This window comes from Corythoichthys intestinalis, chromosome 8, assembly GCF_030265065.1.
Source record: "Corythoichthys intestinalis isolate RoL2023-P3 chromosome 8, ASM3026506v1, whole genome shotgun sequence".
In the NCBI taxonomy this organism is placed as follows: Eukaryota; Metazoa; Chordata; class Actinopteri; order Syngnathiformes; family Syngnathidae; genus Corythoichthys; species Corythoichthys intestinalis.
This window is the reverse complement of record NC_080402.1, coordinates 7,397,206-7,419,545: the sequence shown is the minus strand read 5'-3', so window position 1 is coordinate 7,419,545 and position 22,340 is coordinate 7,397,206. Positions and strand designations below refer to the sequence as shown.

At 38.8% G+C, this 22,340-nt stretch overlaps 1 protein-coding gene across 1 annotated transcript; it reads right to left on the bottom strand.

Moving 5' to 3' along the window:
- On the bottom strand, positions 1 to 22,340 carry dnajb14 (DnaJ heat shock protein family (Hsp40) member B14). The gene is made up of 8 exons (XM_057844265.1): positions 22,168 to 22,340; positions 11,966 to 12,131; positions 11,754 to 11,899; positions 11,494 to 11,691; positions 9,884 to 9,969; positions 9,716 to 9,825; positions 9,483 to 9,655; positions 1 to 551 (listed from the first exon to the last, which is right to left on the bottom strand). The coding sequence occupies exons 1-8, from the start codon at positions 22,298 to 22,300 to the stop codon at positions 427 to 429; spliced, it is 1,137 nt and encodes a 378-aa protein (XP_057700248.1). The 5' UTR covers positions 22,301 to 22,340; the 3' UTR covers positions 1 to 426.

Here is a 22,340-nt window from a genome sequence, read left to right as displayed (position 1 = left end):
TCCAGTTATTAATATGTCTTTATTTGACTGATGAGTCTAGAAGAAAATGACTTTCCTCTATAATTACTTAAATAACTGCAGCAAGGTCTAACAAACCAACAAAAAAAAATGTACATCTTATGAACGCGTATCCCAAAATGACTTCAGTGTTCATTTCACCGTTTGCATCCTTTTTCCACACGGATATCGATTTCATGCTGGAAGCTGATTGGTGGCATTAAACGACAGGTGGATGTGCTCACAACTTTTTTTTTCTTTAGGGAAGAAACGTCACCAAATCGTCTTTCCCGGAATGTCGAGTTTGTTTGGGATGTAACGGTGATGTATGAGATGAGGAATTTGCAGTGGGTTTTTCTCCTGTGTAAATCTTCCCTGAACATAGACATCTATGGTTATATATTAAGATCTAAAAGCGTGTTGGAAAAGTCATCCGCCTCGAAAGAGGTTTGTCAGTCTGTCCAGCTCCTTGCAGTTTTCCATGGTCATGAGCTCGGCCTTCTTGCGCCTGCGCTCGTCCCGGTACACCTTAGCGGCGTATAGCAGGTCCGTTTCTGGGTGGGAGCACAACAAACAGCTTTTTATTTCAAAAACTTAATGTATTTGATATTTAAGATATTAACCCTTTAACACCGAACGTGTCGGCAGCGACGCGTTAACGCATGTCTTCTTTGAAGACGGGAAGTGCAACCGTGACTGTGCGTCGTGGTACCAATTGATATATCTTCTCTGCATTGGGAAACAACATTGGGTGTTAGGAAAAAGATCAACTACTACCTTTCTTCCCCACATTGCTTCCCACGATTATTCTAATCGTTGGGATAGGGATTGTAAGGCTGTAGCCAATTTAAAAAAAGGCTCCAAAGGCTGCTAAAATTCACTCTACTCATTTTACGCTGCCTTTTAGCTCTATATACTGTGTGGGTAAAGCGGCGCCATTATAGATTGAACGCGACAATGCGTGAGTGGGTCATGCAGCGCATGCGTTAAATATTGTAACGTGATAAATGTAAAAAATATTAATTCTCGCCGTTAACGCGATAAATTTGATAACCCTACCTTAAGCTTAAACTAAAGACTCTGGAAGAGTGTAACACATTATGTCTGTAACGTTAAATACAATTAGAAAACGATTTAATTAAAAAAATATATATATATATATATTAAGAAAGGCATGTCCGATATTTTTTTGCCGATTCAGATACTTTGAAAATGACGTGATCGGCCGATCGATCGGGTCCGACATCTCTACTCATAAATATGCATTAAAACGCTGCATGGACCATGTATCTATCTCCATATTTCCATCATTTCTTGTCCTTTTTCAAAACCGAAAGCAGCACAAAAGACTAAATATCCCAAGAGCCGTTGTGATTTCAAGAAGGACGAACCGAATGTGGACATTTTTAATAAATGTCAGAGTGAGGCGCCAACTAAGGAAAAGGAGGCATGCAAAGCAAGCAACGGCCGGTTGGATTGAGCGAGCGACTTTGAAACGTGCAGAATGAATCTCAAACTAAATTAGCGCAAGCTAATGCATTATTTCATTAACTTAAGGAAGAAGACGAGCTGTATTTCTTGTTGTTTTCCTGGGATGAGTCGGCGTCTCGGCGAGTAGAAGTGACAGCAGCGTGAAAACGGCGAAAGAGTAGGCTGTGTGACATTGTGTGTGATGCAGCTCCGTGACCTGTTCATGCAGAAGCTTTATTGAGTGCGCAAAAAAAAAAAACAAAAAAACAACAACAAAAAAAACTTTATTTGGTCGTATGCCAGAAAAATTTAAATTAAACAGAACTACTTGTCAATATTTTTGAAAATACTTTTTTTCAATGTTATATATATTTTTTCTTCACTATAATCTTTTCAATTTTTATAAAGATGAGTGTTCGAGAAGCTTGATTGCATGTACGTATATACTTTAGATAAGGTGATGGGTATAATACCTAACTTCACAAAGAGATATCCTCCAAAGTCCAAACCCTTTTTGTGTTAGATGGTATATATCATTTTTTTTCTCACTATTTAGCACTGTACAGGTATATAACCTGTTTTGACCATATTATGTTTAAAGGCCAAAAACGCCTATGACCATACTTGCTGTTTGTGTTGAATTGTTAAACATAAAACTATTCAATCTTTTTTTTTTTTTTTTTCTATTGAATGGTTATCCTAACAAGTTGAATAAATATTATCAAGCTTCAAAATGGCTGGTCGAGCATGTTTGGCTGTCAATGGGACATCAACATTACAAATTTTGAAAAAATATTTTGGGATTTTTTTTATCTTTTTGGGTCCAAAATGTGGATTATAATTGGTCAGTGAAGTAAACAACAGTTTGGACATGAAGTTCAAGGTGTCCTTATAAAAGGGACCCAACTTGGCCATTGTGAACATTCTTTTCTTTGAAATATAACGGCAACATCAAATGCATGCAAATTCGGCCAAAATAGGCTTAGGTGTTAAAGGGTTAAAGCATTTGTCGGAGTATAAGTTCCACCAGGCGAAGAATACACAATGCAGAGGAAAAAACTGGTGTATAAGTCACATTTTTGGTGGGCAATTTAAAAACAAAATAATTTGACAATATTTTACTATACAATTAATAAACAGAAAAAGAAGCTCTTTTTGTCCTTCTGTTGTGAATTGATATCACTAAAAGACGTCAAATTCCTCTAATGTGGGAGGGTTGGACGTCTATGGCAGTCAATGGCAACCAATGAGTTTAATTTGGGGGCATTTCAGGTCATTTGCCGTTATTTTCTGTCACTCCGTGTTAATTTTGGGGCATTTCTGGGTCACTCTGATGAATCGATTACGAAAAGAATTGTTAGTTGCAGCCCTATTGAGAATTGTCATTGCATTGGCACGTCCTATGAGTCGCCTGCCTGTATTTGTAATGCTTTGGTCGCCCCCTAGTGGGTTTTTGGAGTTAACTAGTGTAAATTTGATTTATCAATTTATTTAATTTATATTAGGGCTGTCAAAATGATCGTGTTAACGGGCGGTAATTAATTTTTTAAAATTAAACACGTTGAAATATTTGACGCAATTAACGCACATGCTCCGCTCAAACAGATTAAAATAACAGCAGTGTCATGTCCACTTGTTACTTGTGTTTTTTGGCGTTTTGTCGCCCTCTGCTGGCGCTTGGGTGCGACTGATTTTATGGGTTTCAGCACCATAGTTTATTTTTTGATTGAAAATTTTACAAATTTTAATAAAATGAAAACATTAAGAGGGTTTTTAAAATAAAATTTTTACAACTTGTACCAACATTTATCTTTTAAGAACTACAAGTCTTTCTATCCATGGCTCGCTTTAAGCGAATGTTAATAATGTTAATGCCATCTTGTTGATTTATTGTTATAATAGGGCTGTCAAAATTATTGCGTTAACAGGTGGTAATTAATTTTTTTAATTAGTCACGTTAAAATATTTGACGCAATTAAAGCACATGCACCGCTCAAACAGATTAAAATGACAGCAGTGTAATGTCCCCTTGTTACTTGTTTTTTTGGTGTTTGGCGCCCTCTGCTGGCGCTTGGGCCCAAATGGTTTTATGGATTTCAGCACAATGAGTGAGCATGGTGTAATTATTGACATCAACAATGGCGAGCTACTAGTTTATTTTTTGATTGAAAATTTTACAAATTTTATTAAAACGAAAACATTAAGAGGGGTTTTAATATAAAATTTCCATAACTTGTACTAACATTTATCTTTTAAGAACTACAAGTCTTTCTATCCATGGATCGCTTTAAGAGAATTTAAATAATGTTAATTCCATCTTGTTGATTTATTGTTATAATAAACAAATACAGTACTTGTATACAGTATGTTGAATGTATATATCCATCTTATCTTTCCATTCCAACAATAATTTACAGAAAAATATGGCATATTTTATAGATGGTTTGAATTGCGATTAATTACGAATAATTCATTTTTAAGCTGTGATTAACTCGATTAAAAATTTTAATCGTTTGACAGCACTAATTTATATTAAAGATGATGCACCAATAGCGATCCGTCCTGAAATGGTGGTATCGGTATCGACGAGTACCAACAAAGAGGGCGCCGATACCGTTTGCCAGTCCAGTATTATAACACTTGACTGCAGCCTTTTTTTGTCCTGATGCTCACTAGACTCTCTGTTGTGTGATGACACGTGATCACTTTGCATGCCAAGCAGCTATCACTATTGGCCTGCTCCAGACCAATGAGAGCGGGCCAATTGCCGCTCTTAACCAATGCTCGGGCAGCTTTTTCATATGTAGGAAAAACAAACTACGAGACGAAAATGTCTGCGGTCTGGACATATTTAAGTTTATAATCTCCATCGAGTACAATAACTGCATGCAAGATTTGTGGCCTGAAAGTTTCGAGAGGTGGCGCTATATCGGCCAGTTTCAATACCTCGAACATGATAAAACGTTTGAAGACGAAACGCGAACCAACACAATGTGTTTGAGGTTACAACAGCAGCAACTTCTACCAAGAGAAAGGTCAGCTCACTTAGTCTACTTTGTCTTTTACTGAAAAAATGCTGCAGTAATTTGAGACCTGTTTCAAAAGTTGGATTGCCGCCTTTCAGAAATAGAAATAAGGGACGCCCCCCTTGCGCCCAAAGCCATACTGGCGACGAAAAAAAACGGGACATCCCCAAAACTCCTAATATGCATTTTTTTTTTTTTAATATTTTGTACATTTGTTCCAAAATTGTTCAAAAATACTCTCAGGCTAAACCAAACTACTATTTCAGTATCAAGTTAACATATAGCAGTAAACAAATATACAAAAATAACAGTAAATAAAAAACTCCAGTCCCCATTCTGTATCAGCAGCTTTAAACTACATTCAATTAATTTAATGTTGTGAATCAACCGTTAAAGTTGTTAAAATTGCTCCCGTTAATCCATAATTTCCCTTTTGTCAACTTTCGACATGTGAAAGTTTTAAAACTATTTTAAAGATAGATTCAAGTCAATATTTTACCGATTTAGGAGTATTTTAGATAAAAAGTTAATTAGGTTTGCTTGGAAGGTTCGCTACAACAGACTTGCAGAGAAGTGTACTGCTTTAAGATGGCGGCCGTTTACTACGTCTGCATCTAGCTTTATGTAGATGTGCTGCAAACGCTACCGCTACCGTAGTGCATCTAGTCTTATATAAATGATATCTACCGTAACATTATGTGGATGACGTACTTTTGTAGCAGCTTCAGGTATGTTGTTGTGTTTTTTTTATCTCGTGGCATGAGTTGAGCTAGAGCCGTGAGTTGAGCATTGGCATTACCCGAGGGGCCGGGTAATGAGAAGCATGATGTTTAGCTACTCTCGCTCCGTTGCTCATTGACCGCGCGGCGCGCTGAGTGTGTTGTACTTCCGCTTTACTTGGCATATTTCAATAATCGGAATTTGGATGTTTGTGAATCGTTCTCGAATCTTCCACGGCCCAATCGCGAATAATCTAAGAATCGGAAATTTTGCACACCTCTACTTATGATTTCATTAATTTGCATTATTTGGCCGATGAGAGCCAATTCAGGGTTTAAAAAAGTTTATTCATTATTCATTCATTGTATTTTTACTTTCTTACTGTTGGGCTAGTATTATACATGTTTTAATTCCACGAATTTAGCACTATATTGGCCTTTGAGAGCCAAATCTTTATTTAACTACTGTCACTCATATCAAGTATGCAATAAAAGGTTCTACTAGATTCACTTTGTATAAATTTCAAACAAAGTGGTATCGGTACCGGCCGATACTGCACAGCCAGGTATCGGTTTTGGGGCCAAAAAATGGTATCGGTGCAACGCTAGTCACAATGCTCCTTGTCTACCGAGAAGGCGGGAATGGCAGCCTCCCTCAGGCAACGACAGGCGGCTTGTCGCACACCATGGTCGACGGCCAATGATGGCGGTTGCGCGGGCAGCCACGCGCTCTCGTCTCCGGTTCTCGATTGTGTCGAGACTTCCACCCCCCTCTGCACTCTTCGCCTGCCCGCCTAGAGTGTGCTATCCTCGGCTTGGGCTCGAGCAGCCACGCGCTCCAATGACGGACGGTTTTTCCACTGAGAATGCGCCATTTTCGATGTTCATTCCCCTGCTGCGTACTCGGCAATAAGCACTCCTGCCAGGCCACATCACGGGAACGACTAGCCGAAAGTTGCTCATCGCCAGGGGCTGGCCGATCGGTGAAGGCAATCATCCCTGCCGCCATGTGTGACATGAGTCGGGGTAGTGTTGTGTGATTTTTCGTGTTCGGAAGGCGAAGAAGAGACTTGGAAGAGCTGCTCGGTTCGGGTTAGCAAGTAGCCTAGCTCTCAGTCCCAACAGGGAAATGACAAGAGCTGGACTAACTCAAGTGGCAAATATATACTGTTCAGGGGTTTGAGAAGATGTTTTAAAAAAGGGTTTTAGCCCTGTCCTACTGAATAAATGTATTTTTTATGTTTCATATTCCATTTAGCACAAGACAGTTGTTTGTCATTAACATACAATTTATTTAGCAATTGGGGACAAATACTTAGATGCAAAGAATATCCAATAAGAATAATGGAGTAGAGGGATAAAAACAAAGATAACATTTTGCAGTCTGCTCTGTGTCGCATTTTTCTCATTCTGAATCTTCCTCCTCCATTGGGCTGCATTCTAAATCTGCTGAAATCGCCAATCCGCTGACGTCACCACCCAGATGGATGCGCCAGAGTGCCAGAATGACAGGAGGAGCTAAACGGCAGACTTAAAAACTCATTTTTTCGTCATCTGCACTTTGCCAAATTGTTGTATATTGTTGAACTGTCTCCAAATATCATTTTAATTCCAATAATAATGCTATGTAAGATGTTTTTATGGTTTCACATGCAATTTAGATACATTATTAACCCTTTAACACCGAAAGTGTCGTCAGTAACGCGTTTACGCATATCATCTTTGAAGCTTCGTCACGCTGTAATTACGTCACCCACGTGCCGCTGGTTGGTTCATTTGAAAGTGCGGAAGTTGCTGTCCACGCCAGTTTTTATTTGAAGTCAATCGACCAAGAAAAACGGGAGATAATGTCATTTGAGTTTTATAGTTTTATTGCACTCATAAATATGCATTAAAACGCTGCATGGACCATGTTTCTATCTCCATATTTCCATCATTTCTTGTCCTTTTTCAAAACCGAAAGCAGCACAAAATACTACATATCCCAAGAGCCGTTCTGATGTCAAGTAGGACGAACCGAATGTGATCATTTTAAATAAATTTCCGAACGAGGCGCCAACTAATGAAAGGGAGGCATGCTACGCAAGCAACGGTCGGTTGGTTTGAGCGAACGACTTTGAAACGTGCAGAATGAATATAAAACTACATTTAGCGCAAGGTAATGCATTATTTCATTAACTCAAGGAAGAAGATGAGCCGTATTTGTTGTCTTTTTCTTTGCATGAGTCGGCGTCTCGGCGAATAGTAATGACGGCAGCGCGCAAACGGCGAAAGAGTAGGCTGAGTGACGTTGTGTGTGACGCAGCTCCGTGACCTGTTCGAGCTTTATTGAGTGCGCAAAAAAAAAACAAAAAAACGTTATTGTGTCGCATGCCTGAAAATTTTGAATTGAACTGAACTACTTGTCAATATTTCTTTAAATATTTTTTTTCAATGTTATATATATTTTTCTTTACTATAATCAGGGGTGCACATAATTTTTTTGCCCAGGTTCTCAGAGGAGGACCTGGAGATGTGACTTGGTCCTCATTGAGCTTGAGAGCCGACCCGCCTAATGCGATAAATTTATGACAAGCTTTACTTAGAGCCAATTAACTTTAATTAATTATATTAACAATTAATGCCTGATTAACATTAACTGGCACAACAAAACTGCCATTACTTTGAAGTGAAATGTAAAGAAATAAACATAAACGCACCAATTCAAAATAAAGGGCATTATGCGGCTCCCACATTAACTCCAAGCCTGGGATGTCCTCCTCATAAGACCTCATTGAACGTGCATGTTTAGCTTTGTAAAATGCGAGCAAAAACACGTTTGTCAGTGCATGGCGCTGTTTTCATTACCTTTATTCCGCCACTTGTCCATAGGGCGAGTACGGTGCTGTCTGACATTGATAGTTTGCTTAATTGCCACATGCTCTCTGTTTTTTCGTGCTTTTCAAAGTTTGGATGGCTGAAATTCTTTGACCCTACATAAAATGCGCTGCTCTTATCGGCGACATTGGGATTCTCACGGCACATTTTGTACCGCATTTCCGTGCGAGCATCATTTACTTCTACCCACGGTACCTCCTGCAGCCACTTTTCAGCAAAAGTCCTTTTTTCGGTAGCTCCGGTGACGTCTCTGTCGTCTGTCTGCCTTTTGACGGGGGTGGGGGAACACGGAAGTAATTACTCAGTGTGGCCTGCCTCATTGACATTTTGAGCAGTTATTTTCTCGTGTCTGCCGCAAAAACAGTGGTCAGCCATCGGTACGCAAAAGCGTATGGAACCCGTTGAGGGCCAGCGCGTTTGTCTACGTCCAGTCCGCATGCACGCATGCGGACCACTTATGTGCACCCCTGACTATAATCTTTTCAATTTTTATGTAGATGTGTGTTCGAGAAACTTGATTGCATGTAGGTATATACTTTTGATAAGGTGATGAGTACAACACCTAACTTCACAAAGAGATATCCTCCAAACCCTTTTTGTGTTAGATGATATATATAATTTTTTTCTCTCACTATTTTGCACTGTATATAACCTGTTTTGACCATAGTATGTGTAAAGGCCAAAAACGCCTATGACCATACCTACTGTTTGTGTTGAATTGTCAAACATAAAACTATTCAATCTTATTTTTTTCTATTGAATGTTTATCCTAACAAGTGGAATAAATATGATCAAGCTTCAAAACGGTTGGTCGAGCATGTTTGGTTGTCAGTGGGACGTCAACATTACAAATTTTGAAAAAAGGTTTAGGGATTTTTTTGTCTTTTTGGGTCCAAAATGTGGATGAAAATTTGTCAGTGAAGAAAACAACAGTTTGGACATGAAGTTCAAGGTGTCCTGAAAAAAGGGACCCAACTTGGCCATTGTAAACAATTTTTTCTTTGAAATATAAAGGCAACATCAAATGCATGCAAATTCGGCCAAAATAGGCTTAGGTGTTAAAGGGTTAAATGACAACTAGAGAAAAACAGCGGACGAGACACGCGCCGTAAAGCCGAAATCACGGACGTCAGGTACGACGTAACCCGGGGACTACCTGTATTTTTCCGAATATTTTCAGAGTTATCAAAATTTTACATTAGTTATTGAATGTAAGAAATATACTTAATGGAATGTTGTCTTTTTAACAGAACGTTAATCACTTTTCAAATCCGATTTTTAATAAATATTATAAAAAGTCATTTATTCAATACTATTTTGACTGAATCGACAGCATTGCGATCCATCCAATTTCCCGCCGAAATCTCCCCAAACGAGTAAAATCTCTTCTTACTAGTCTGTCTCTCTTTCCAGCAGTTATTCTTAACGTTGACCACGTAATCTTCCTCCACGTTCTTCTCGATCTGCTGCAGCGCCACCCCCTTGTACTCCGACTTGAAGTCCCTGCTGACGTAGTAGTCCACGCGCAGGTTTTCCGTCTGCCGCTTCACCGTCTGACCCGTGGACCTGCCGGGACCATTGTTAGCGTCGCCGTCCCTGCTTTTCGTTGCGTTTTTCGGCGCTTACGGTCGCGAGTAGAGGCTGTAGGGTGGCGGCGAAACCATCATCTGGCTCAGTATGGACACCAAGATGAGGACTACGATGGGCATCAGTTGAATAAACATGGAGAAACCACCCTGAGGAGAAATGACGGCTGTTAGTGGGAGCGCGGCTAGTGGCGGCGCGCTAACGTACATCGCCTCTTTCTTCTGTGCGCTCTTGTCGGTAATCGGCGTGATGGCTGTAGCTCGTCCTGCCGTTGGCGAACGATTGTGGACTTGCTAAAAAATGCACAAAAACAGTCTTATTTAACTCATTGGCTGCCATTGAACGTTCATTCACAGCCAAGACCCTCCAGTTCAAATGGATTGGACGTCTATTGGTCAGGAACTCATTGAAATTCAGAGTGAAAGTTTCTGCGGTGAGAGTAGCGTCAATGGTACTGAACGAGCCAATACTAAGGGTGTAACGGTACATGTATTTGTATTGAACAGTTTCGTTACGTGGTGCTCGGTTCGGAACGGAGGCGTACCGAACGAGTTTCTGACGTAATGTAACCCTTATTTTTCGAGGCTATGAGTCAATCGATCACAGTTTCTTTGTGTAGATCATATTTACTCCGTCTTCTCTACTATAATGAGGACCAACACGGTAGGACAGCATAACCCAGAAACGTCAACGGCGCGACAACGTGGCCGCCGCGAGAACGCAGTGAAACGCGGGCGTTAAAGTCAATCAGCCAATGCACACCAGTCGCAATGCGGCCGCGTGTTAGACGCGGCTCAACACGACGCACGCGAAAAGAACGGCAGAGTTTATTATTTGACGCGAGACGCGACCCTCCTGCGTCAATACTACTACCGGTAGCTAGGATCGGCATACCGGAAGTCACTCGTGTAAAAATACGGTGGATCCGGTCGATTTTCAAACTAATATACAATTGTAACCCACTTTTTGAGTCCATCAGATCTCTTGAGTGGTAGATCGGGGCACAGTTGACTTGTCTTTGTTGATTTACTGCTGTCTTCTCTGCTATAATAATAACCAACACTGCCCCGTGTTCAATACACAACCCTCCTACCACAACAAAACAAGTCAGAACTAGTATTCACTTAGGAACTAAAGTTATACAACATAAAATATACAATATAAATGTAAACACATAATAAAATAAATAATAGCCCATTTAAATAAAATAAATTGAAATGAGCTAAAACACCTGTAATTAAATAAATAATACACAGATCCTGCTTACACAATTTATTAATTTCTGTGTGGCGCTTTAACTTGAGAAAATCTACCAATAAAGCTTTTGAAAACCGTTCATAAGAAAAAAAAATGATTGAGGCATTTCATGAGTAAAATACATGTTAAAATCTTTGTCATTGGGATGCTTTTCTCATTAGCACAGGACTTCTTTTTTCTTCTTTCTTTCAGAAAGAAAGCTGACCAATACACGGGGTCTGAAAGGCAAATTGTTGTTGGATTATCTTTAAATACCTGCTACTTTTTGAGCAAAATTTTAGCTTGTTATAGGCTAATGATCCTATTGTTGAACGCACAAAGGTGTCTAATAAACAACTAGCACATTTATATTTTGCATTTTGTTTTTTTACTGTACCGAAAATGAACCGAATCGTGACCGAGGTACGTACCGAACTGAGATTATTGTGTACCGTTACACCCCTAGATAATACTGTATTGCTATTTCAATTTGTATCATTTACATATTTCTATGTTGTTTGGTGAAATTTTTCAATAATATTAAACACCCTATTAATTTTTCTTTTAAATTATTGACTCACAGGAAGGGAAGCCTCCTCCAAAGAACATATTGAAGAGGTCTTCCGGCGTGATATCAGCCTCGAACCCTCTGTGGAAGTCAAACCCGTTGCCTCCGCTGTGCCCGTGACCCGGCATTCCGCTGGGCTCCTCGCCTCCCGTGAGGTCATACTGCCTTCGTTTCGCCGGGTTGCTCAGCACCGCATACGCGTTACCAATCTCTAACAAAAGAACCGGATCACATATTAGTTTTCAAACACTTTATTTACAGACAACGACATACTTTTAAATGCGTCCGTCGCTCCTGGAGCGTGGTTCTTATCCGGGTGGAACTTAAGCGCCAGTTTCCTGTACGCTTTCTTCAATTCATCGTCGCTTGCTTCTTTGTTGACGCCGAGCACTTCGTAGTAGTCTTTGCAGCGCTTTATTCTAAACCAAAAAGCGTTAGAGATGATTAACAAGCCCGACTCTCACATTTTAATCCGGCGCGCTCACCTTTGCACGCCTTCCACCTGGTCTTGCGTGAAGACTTTGGAGGTTTCGGCTCCCGTCGACTCCGCACGATCACCCGCCGCCTGCCCGCCGCTATCGTTCGTCGTTCGTCTACGATGAGCGCCGTTAGCTGCGGAGCTGCCGTTTTTGGTGAGTGCTTCCAATAAGGCTGCGTGATAACAAAAAAGGAGGTTTGGATTAAGGGTGTGACAAAATATCTAAATGGCGATAGATTGGGATACTCTGCATCCCAAAAGGTTATTGATATGCTCATGCGAAGAAATGATATCGTTTTAAAAAGATGTCAATGTTTAAAAAATAAATAAATAAAGGAAAAAAAGGAACCAACAAGTTGCTACCAAAATCTTCCTCCTTAATAGTGTCTCAGTTAACTCTATGGCTGCCACTGACGGCGTTTGATGCCCAATCCATTAAGACTGTGAAGGGCGAATGAACGTTCGTTTGTTCGAAACTAGAGCATTCACAGACACTCTTTTTGATTTTCGGGTCATTTACAGGTAAAGTGGGGCAAATAAGTATTTAGTCAACCACTAATTGTGCAAAGTCTCCCACTTGAAAATATTAGTGAGGCCTGTAATTGTCAACATGGGTAAACCTCAACCATGAGAGACAGAATGTGGGGAAAAAAAAACAGAAAATCACGTTGTTTGATTTTTAAAGAATTTATTTGCAAAACATGGTGGAACATAAGTATTTGGTCAATACCAAAAGTTCATCTCAATACTTTGTTATGTACCCTTTGTTGGCAATAATGGAGGCAAAACATTTTCTGTAACCCTTCACAAGCTTTTCACACACTGTTGCTGGTATTTTGGCCCATTCGTCCATGCAGATCTCCTCTAGAGCAGTGGTGTTTTGGGGCTGTTGTTGGGCAACATGGACTTTCAACTCCCTCCACAGATTTTCTATTGGGTTGAGATCTGGAGACTGGCTAGGCCACTCCAGGACCTTGAAATGCTTCTTACGAAGCCACTCCTTTGTTGCCCTGGCTGTGTGTTTGGGTTAGTCATGCTGAAAGACCCAGCCACGTATCATCTTCAATGCCCTTGCTGATGAAAGGAAATTTTCACTCAAAATGTAATCAGTTAAAAATGGTTAGAAAGCCTTCAAGACACGCCTTCTAATATACTTTTGTTGATGGTGTTATATTGTATACTATTACAGTGGGGCAAATAAGTATTTAGTCAACCACTAATTGTGGAAGTTCTCCCACTTGAAAAGATTAGAGAAGCCACTCCTTTGTTGCCCTGGCTGTGTGTTTGGGATCATTGTCATGCTGAAAGACCCAGCCACGCATCATCTTCAATGCCATTGCTGATGGAAGGAGAATTTCACTCAAAATCTTTCGATACATAGCCCCATTCATTATTTCCTTTACACAGATCAGCCGTCCTGGTCCCTTTGCAGAAAAACAGCCCCAAAGCATGATGTTTCTACCCCCATGCTTCACAGTGGGGTATGGTGTTCTTCGGATGCAATTCAGTATTCTTTCGCCTCCAAACACGAGAACATGTGTTTCTACCAAAACGTTCTATTTTGGTTTCATCTGACCATAACACATTCTCCCAGTCCTCTTCAGGATCATCAAAATGCTCACTAGCAAACCACAGACGGATGTGTACTTTTTTCAGCAGGGGGACACGCCTGGCAGTGCAGGATTTGAGTCCCTGGCGGCGCATTGTGTTACTGATAGTAGCCTTTGTTACTGTGGTCCCAGCTCTCTGTAGGTCATACAATAGGTCCCCTCGTGTGGTTCTGGAATTTTTGCTCACCGTTCTTGTTATCATTTTGATGCCACGGGGTGAGATCTTGCATGGAGCCCCAGATCGAGGGAGATTATCAGTGGTCTTGTATGTCTTTCATTTTCTAATAATTGCTCCCACAGTTGATTTCTTTACACCAAGCGTTTTACCTATTGCAGATTCAGTCTTCCCAGCCTGGTGCAGGTCTACAATTTTGTCTCTGGTGTCCTTCGACAGCTCCTTGGTCTTGGCCATCGTGGAGTTTGGAGTGTGACTGACTGAGGTATTTTAGGTTAATCTGACCATAACACATTTCCCAGTCCTCTTCTGGATCATCCAAATGCTCTCTAGCGAACCGCAGACGGGCCTAGACGTGTACCGGCTTCAGCAGGGGGACACTTATTTAGCAATTTTGGAAAAATACTTAACTAAAACGAATATCCTGTAAAATGACAATGACATTTTGCTGCTCTCTGTCACAATTTTCCTCGTTCTGAATCTGAATCGTCCCCCTCAATGGGCTGAATTCTAAATCAGCTGAAATCGTGACCCTGCCGACGTCATCCTCCAGCTGGGGACGCGAAAGCGCTATAAACGGGGGTAAACAGCAGATTAAAAGGCTAATTTCTCGTCATCTGCGCTTTCCCAAATTGTTGATAGTAAATATGATTGTAATTCACATAATAATGTATTTAAGATATTTTTTTATGCTGTCACGGGCAATTTAAAGGGTCAAAGCAAAACGAAGTTCATTCGCCAGTTCCCAGTCAAAATGAATGGGACATTCAGTGACGTCAGTGTCAGCCAATAAAAATACATTTTAAAAACCTGACTCAACTTATTTTTTGTAATTCAAACTTACATATTTAGAAACATCTAATATAAAGAGAATTGACAATTATTTACAGATACATACAGATGTCCTCAGTATTAGCTATCAATACAAAATAATAGACTGTAATCAAATACTGCACATATACACAATAGAGCAGGGCGGTAAACCGAAAATTTACCGTCACCGAAATTCTTAACGATGACCGACGTAATTTTGACCATGTCGGTAAATTCGGTAAATTAATAAAACAAGAAAATATAGTCATTTCATCCCGCTTTGATTCTGTGTTGTTCGTCTATGTTCATTCCCCTTTAAGAAAGCAGTGAATGTGCTTACGTAGGGAGTCACGTGATCATCAGGAAGCCAATCAAACAAAAGCCCGGTAAGCTAACGCTACAAGCAAAACGTGATGGAGTGTGGCTTAAGGGAGGTTCACCAAACTTTCAACCGACATTTAGTAGACTCTTGGTGGCATCCAGACGGGCTTTCACCCGCTGTCCTCCTTTGTTCTCACGATTTCCGGAGATGGTGCTTTCAGTGCTTTCTACTGGTAGCCAGGCTAACGCTAGCTAGCGGCTAACGCTACAAATGAACGTTATGGAGTCGGATAGCGGCTCTAACCTTGTCGAAACGGCTGAACTTAATGAGTGGATTGGGCACGGACTGCATCTAGCAATTACTATGTGGCGTTATTTTGTATCTGTCTGTGTGTGATTCCTCTGATAGCTTTTGTGATGGTAAAGCATTCAGCATAAAGTACAATCCAAAGGCAAAACTTATAATGACCGAGAAATGGCCCCAGCTATTTTTATTGTGCGTGCATTTATTAAAAAATGCACTGGGGGGAAAAAAACCCTTAAACCATAAAGTAAACACTTGTATTTAATAATTATGTCACAGCAGCCATTAACAATAAGTTGTCTTTTTGAAGTGTACTGTTCAAGCTGCAAGTCATTTGTGTTACAATTACATGTTTGCACAGGCATATTGATTTTGACAATGTACTTTGTTCAAGTCATACACGCTGTTATAAATGTTCATACTTGAATTCTTATTGCTTACAATACATTTTTATAAACTTAATGTTTAGACTGCATGTACAATTGTTAAATACAGTATATCAAATTGAATGCTGGTAAATAAATCAACAAGAAATAGTTAATCTGTATTTCATGCATTGATTCAGATTTTCAAATTATATAACAGTCCGCTCGGGCGAATTTATCGTCATTTATCGTTATCGAGATAAATCTGCTCAATTTATCGTGATACATGTTTAAGGCCATATCACCCAGCCCTAATACACAATATAACCATAGGCGGAGTTTGCCTTTTGGGGCAGGGGGAGCACAACATGGTGATGACCCCGAAACGCAGTGTCAGCAATAAAATTAACTTACAAGAATATTTATATTAATAAGTTGACAAGTTGAGCGTTTTCTGTTTCCCATCATTCTTGAGGGGAATTCTAAATGAGGCTGCTTAGTCAATACTTTTAGCCAAGATCGTCATCCATTGAATATGGTACGTCCACCGGAGTCGTGCCGATGTAGTTACCCCAGTCAAAAATTGTATCCCCTGGGCTGAGCCATATGAAGGTAGATTTGTGTCTTTATTATTCAATTAAAAAAAAGTTTCTTCAATAAAAAAAAAGTTGCTGCAATCAAAATATATATTTTCAATCGAAAAAAAAAAGTCGCTTCAATCAAAAAAATGCCAAAATAAATTTGAAACTCAAAAAAATGCATGTGACAGCTATTATTCTTTGAATTTTTTTTTTTTTTTTTTTGATTGGAGTCAATGTTAATGTCCCTGCATGGTCAATACAGATGATTGCATTTCCATCACTTTTAAATTTCTACACCACGTTTGCCAGTGTTTTGACTGGCAAATAAAGCTTTACTAATCTCGTCGCGCTCACCCTTTTCTGGAAAAAGAAATTAATTTCTTTCTGAGATCTTGAGACATTTTTTGTTTATGGTTCCATGGGCGAGGGATACTGCATGTGTATTTTAGTGTGCAGTTTAATCACTTTTAACATGTGCGTTGCTGCACGTATTTCCTGGAACGAAGCAGATCGTAACGAAAAGTCCGACCCAAACCAGCCTGAAGGACAATCTGATCAAACACAACACATACGTTGTTAGCGAAGAAGCATATTCTCGGCAACAAGATTTGGGACAAGTGACCACGGCGACTGCAGCTAGCTTACTCTGGAGCACGGTAACGAGACTTGCTAGCAAAACGGCCTGTCAGCTAAAGCGCTTGACAGCGTGGGAACTCCACTTCTTGCCCGATAGACACTGAATAACTCGGCGTGGCCCATTTTGCATTAAAATGCCGCCGAAAAAAGTCCCGTCAATGGATGAAATTGAGGAGATCAAGCAGTCTCTCAACTTCATAACGGAGGAACTCAGTGCTGTTCGGCAACAGCAGAAAACTATTATGGATTTGGTCGGGGAAGTAATGCAGCTGAGAATACAGAATGCTGAGAAAGACAACCGTATTCAACATCTGGAAAGCCGTGTCGCGGACCTTGAACAGCACACCAGAATGAATGACGTTATTGTGACTGGTCTTAAAATCAAACCGAGGTCGTACGCGCGGGCGGCGGCAGCGGAGAGCGCAGGGGGAGAGCCCGCTGAGCTAGATAATAGCTCCACGGAGAAACAGGTGGCTGAATTCCTATGGTCCAAAGGGATCGAACTGGACCACAATAACATCGAGGCCTGCCACCCTCTGCCCAGGAGAAAAGATGGTGAGAAGCCAGCTGTACTACTTCGGTTCACAAACAGAAAATACAAAATCGCCCTATTGAAACAAGGAAGAAAGCTGAAGGGAACGGATGTCTTCGTCAATGAGCACCTAACCAAACATAACTCGGATATAGCCTGGAAAGCGCGACAACTTAAAAAACAGAGGAAAATACAAAATACGTGGACTTCAAGTTGCAAAGTATATATAAAATTGAACGGGACCCCCGAAGAAGCAAGAGTAATCTGCATACGAAATATCACTGAACTGGAGAAATATTCATAAACGTCAACGGATTGCAGTGTCAACATAGGATGGAGCGGATCAAGACTGGACTGGATACGGAGGTAGCAAACGTAACACAACCATGACTTCACAATTGGCTAGAACTTATTATGGATCGGGGGATAGGAACCAACTAACACAGATAATACGCAACAGCGGGGAACAGAAACTGAAAAGTTTTGAGTACATTGACCACCACAATTTGGATTTAGAACAGGACATAGATCCGGACAGTAATTTTTTCTCTTCCATTGACAAAAACTGCTGCTATTATACAGATGAACAATATAACAAGGTCATTAAACATATGGGAAAGTTATCAATTATTCATTTCAACAGTAGAAGCTTGTATGCAAATTTCAAGAAAATTAAGGACTATTTGAATACTTTTACAGAACATTTCGATATTATTGCAATTTCAGAAACATGGATTAATACTGAAAAAGGAACAGACTTTCAAATGGAGGGATATGAATTCATATATAAAAACAGAAAAAACAAAGGTGGTGGAGGAGTGGCTATATACATTGATGAAGCATTAGACTTCAAAGTTATTGAACAAATGACAACTGTGGTGGATAATGCTCTTGAATGCTTATCTATTGAAATATGTAAGAATTCTAGAAATATTATTGTTAGCTGTATATACAGGACACCAGACTCAAATATTGCTGCTTTCAGTGAATGGATGGAAAGGATGTTTTCAAATATAGGTAGCAAAATGGTTTTTATATGTGCAGATTGGAACATTGATCTCTTAAATTCTAATAGTCACAAAGCTACAACTGACTTTATTGAAACAATGTACAGCATGAGTTTTTTCCCAAGAATCACTAGGCCAAGTAGAATTACATCTACATCTGCTACGCTAATTGACAATATTTTCACAAACAATATTGATGATAAAGCAATTAGTGGATTATTGATAAATGATATAAGTGATCATCTCCCGGTCTTTACAATAAGCAATATAAAACTTGGAAGGAAAAAAGAGGAAAAAACAGAACGCAGACGAGTGAAGACGGAGGAAGCCTTAAATTCGTTGAGAAATGAATTGATGGATCAAAACTGGGAAAACATATATAACGGCAACAATGTTAACCAAGCATATAATGAATTTCTAGAAATATTTATGCTATTATATGACAAACATTGCCCAATTAAGGAACACAATAAAAAACATGCCTATGGTAATTGCCCATGGATGTCAACGGGATTAAAAAATGCATGTAAAAAGAAGAATTATCTTTATAGAGATTTCATTAGAGAGAGGACTATAGAGTCTGAACAGAAATACAAGAAATATAAAAATAAGTTGACTAATATTATGAGAGCTACTAAGAGAGATTATTATGCACGGATATTAGAGGATAACAAACATAATATGAAAGGAACATGGAAGATACTAAAACATATCATAGGGAATAGTAATATGTACAACAGTCTGCCGAAATACTTTATTGATGAGGATGTAGAAAAGTACAACATGGATGAAGTTGCCAAAAAAATGAATAATTTTTTTGTTAATGTGGGTCCTAAACTAGCAGAAAATATACCTGATACCGGAAATTATGAAGAATATTTATCTGAAAGAAATCCTTGTTCTCTTTTTCTCAAACCTGTGACAGAGCAGGAACTAGTGGACATTGTTTTAAAATGTAAGAATAAATCTTCTACAGACTATAATGACATTGATATGTCATTAGTGAAAAAGACGATTGAGGCCATCTCAAAACCATTAACATACATATGTAATTTGTCGTTTCAGACTGGTAAGTTTCCAAATAAAATGAAGATAGCCAAGGTAATACCAATATTCAAAACTGGGAACAAGCATTCATTTACAAATTATAGACCTATATCTCTATTACCTCAATTTTCAAAAATATTTGAAAAACTTTTCAACAATAGACTAGACTCATTCCTAGAAAAACACAACATCCTTGCTGAAAATCAGTATGGGTTTAGGTCAAGCAGGTCTACAACTCTGGCAATAATAGAAGCAATAGAATCAATAACAAATGCTATAGACCACAAGAAATATGCTGCTGGAGTATTTATAGACCTGAAGAAGGCATTTGATACAATTAATCATGAGATATTATTTAATAAACTCCAACGATATGGCATTAGAGGAATAGTGCTTGAATGGGTAAAAAGTTATTTTAGGGGGAGGCAGCAGTCTGTCAAATTAGGTAATAATTCCTCATCATGTTTGGATGTTGTGTGTGGTGTCCCACAGGGGTCAGTATTGGGCCCCAAATTCTTTCTTTTGTATATAAATGATATGTGCAAGGTTTCCACACTACTGCAGTTTGTGTTATTTGCTGATGACACAAATATTTTTCACTCAGGGGATAACATATTACAATTGCAGGGGGAAATAACAACAGAAATGAACAAATTAAAAATATGGTTTAGTAATAATAAATTATCATTAAATTTAGAGAAGACAAAACTAATATTATTTGGGAACTTTAAAAACGATGCACAGTTGAAGATAATAGTAGATGGGATAGAAATTGAGAGAGTACATGAAATAAGGTTTTTGGGGGTAATTATTGATGAAAAACTTAACTGGAAACAACATATCAAACACATACAGGGCAAAATTTCGCGGAATATTGCAATAATAAATAAAGCAAAGTGGGTATTAGATTCCAAATCACTCCACACTCTATATGGCTCACTAGTCTCTCCTTACTTGCAATACAGTGCCGAAGTGTGGGGAAATAATTATAAAACTTCGCTATATTCAGTAAATGTACTGCAGAAAAGGGCATTACGGATCATACACAAAGCTGGTTATCAGGATCATACAAACACACTATTTCATAAGTCAAAATTGCTCAAGCTTTCAGATATCGTACAATACCAAACAGCACAAATAATGTTCAAAGCTGTAAGAAATTTATTACCTCAGAATATTCAGCAGTTGTTTACAAACTACGAAACAAGTTACAATTTACGGGAATCTAGGGACTTCAAAGAACCCAGATTTCGGACGACAAGGAAAAGTTTTTGCATATCAGTATGTGGGGTGAGACTACTGAAGAAATTTCATGTGGACTTAAAACAATGTATAAATATTGGACAATTTAAGAAACTGTATAAAGATATGATTTTCAAGAAATATAAGGATGATGGAAATATGGATAATAACTAGGGTGTTGTGGTTATTGGGATATGGGACAGTGCTGTCATTTATTCATGTTTTCTGGGCTTTTTTGTGTGTATAGGTCATATGCAGGGTTATATGGTGAGATTGTATATGTGTTAAACAAGAATGTATATATTTAAATGTAAGGAATGGAACTGATATGTCAGGACTTAAGGACAAGGGGTGGGAGTAAATAAGTTTTTACTTCTTCTCACTCCTTTTCGAATACTCATATTTTGTTTTTTTTTTTGTTTTTTTTCATTATTGTCACCGATTATCGGTACCTATGTATTAAGTATTCGAAATAAACGTGTAAACGTGTTCAATCAAGTATTTTTGATTGAAGCAACTTTTTTGATTGAAGTAATTTGTTTGGGCCACATTTTGGCTAACGTGTTTTTGTCTTTATTATTCAATCAAAAAATAAGTTGCTTCAAAAAAATATATACCTGTATATTCAAAAACAAACATCACTTCAATCAAAAACAAGAAAAAATTAAATCAGAGAAAACGTTTTTGGATGTGAAAAAATGTTTGAGATTGAAAAATTTGCATTTGAACACTTAATTTTTCATTGAAAATGTTTTCTTTGATTAAAGCAATCCTTTTTGTGTTCGGGCCATATTATCGGTAGGACATTTGTGTCCAAATCATTCAATCCCAAAAAAGTTGCTTCAATCAAAAAAAAAAAAAAAAAAAAAATAGATTTAGCACCTTGAAAGGTGGAAAAGCGCTATACAAGTATAACACCATAACACCAAAGACAAAAAATCATTTGAAAAATAAAATTGCCCTCCCCTAATTTTTTTTTAAATTACAGTATATGAAAAGCAAATGACCGTCTAAGGTGCTAGTCACATGATCTGTTTGAAAAATAATTTTGCCCAATTATAAAAATATATTTTTTGAATATAATATACGAATATATATGTACGCTTTTGAATATAACTGAACTTATCGAGTGGCAGCATAATGATGACGTCACGGACAGGTTTGGCAAATCAGTAACACTTTACAGGTCTGCTGTCTGCTTATCATGTTGTTAATAATGATAATAAAACAACACTCCACGGGTTTTAGCCTTGTGCAAAAATGTTGCTAACGCTAATTACTACACCAATTAAACATATTTTCAACCTAAAAGTGCTTATTTAAAAAATATCTTCCTCCAAACTAGCGCGAATGACACGCTAGCTTAGCTTATTAGCATACAGGCTCTACCGTAGCCGCGGAACCTTTACATCTTTTTGACAACCATTTAAAAATGTACACACGTCGTTTTAAAAGTGATGTTATGTTTTTTAAATGTCCACTACGTATTTTTATGTAGTTATAGAATCTGTCGCTCTGTGGGTGGCCGGCTGCGTTGTTTTAAATGGCCTGGGCTATACTGGAAAAAGCGGCTTACCTTTGGCTCTCTGTGTAGGGAAGAGCTTCTCTGCTTTATGGAGGAACTTGAGAGCTTTCTCCTTGTCCCCCACCACCATGGCTCTCGAAGCAATGTTGATACATTTTTCAGCCTCGTCTCGGTTCCCTTCCATCTTCCTTCCTCCTCCTCCTTCCTCCTTTCCCTGGACGGGT

Excerpts from the sequence above, each read along its gene's own strand:
- dnajb14 (XM_057844265.1), bottom strand. The coding sequence starts at position 22,300 with ATGGAAGGGAACCGAGACGAGGCTGAAAAATGTATCAACATTGCTTCG. Across the intron at positions 9,656-9,715 it reads TACAGCCTCTACTCGCGACC|GTCCACGGGTCAGACGGTGA; the intron begins GTAAGCGCCGAA and ends TGGTCCCGGCAG. Across the intron at positions 552-9,482 it reads CTGGAAAGAGAGACAGACTA|AAACGGACCTGCTATACGCC; the intron begins GTAAGAAGAGAT and ends GCTCCCACCCAG.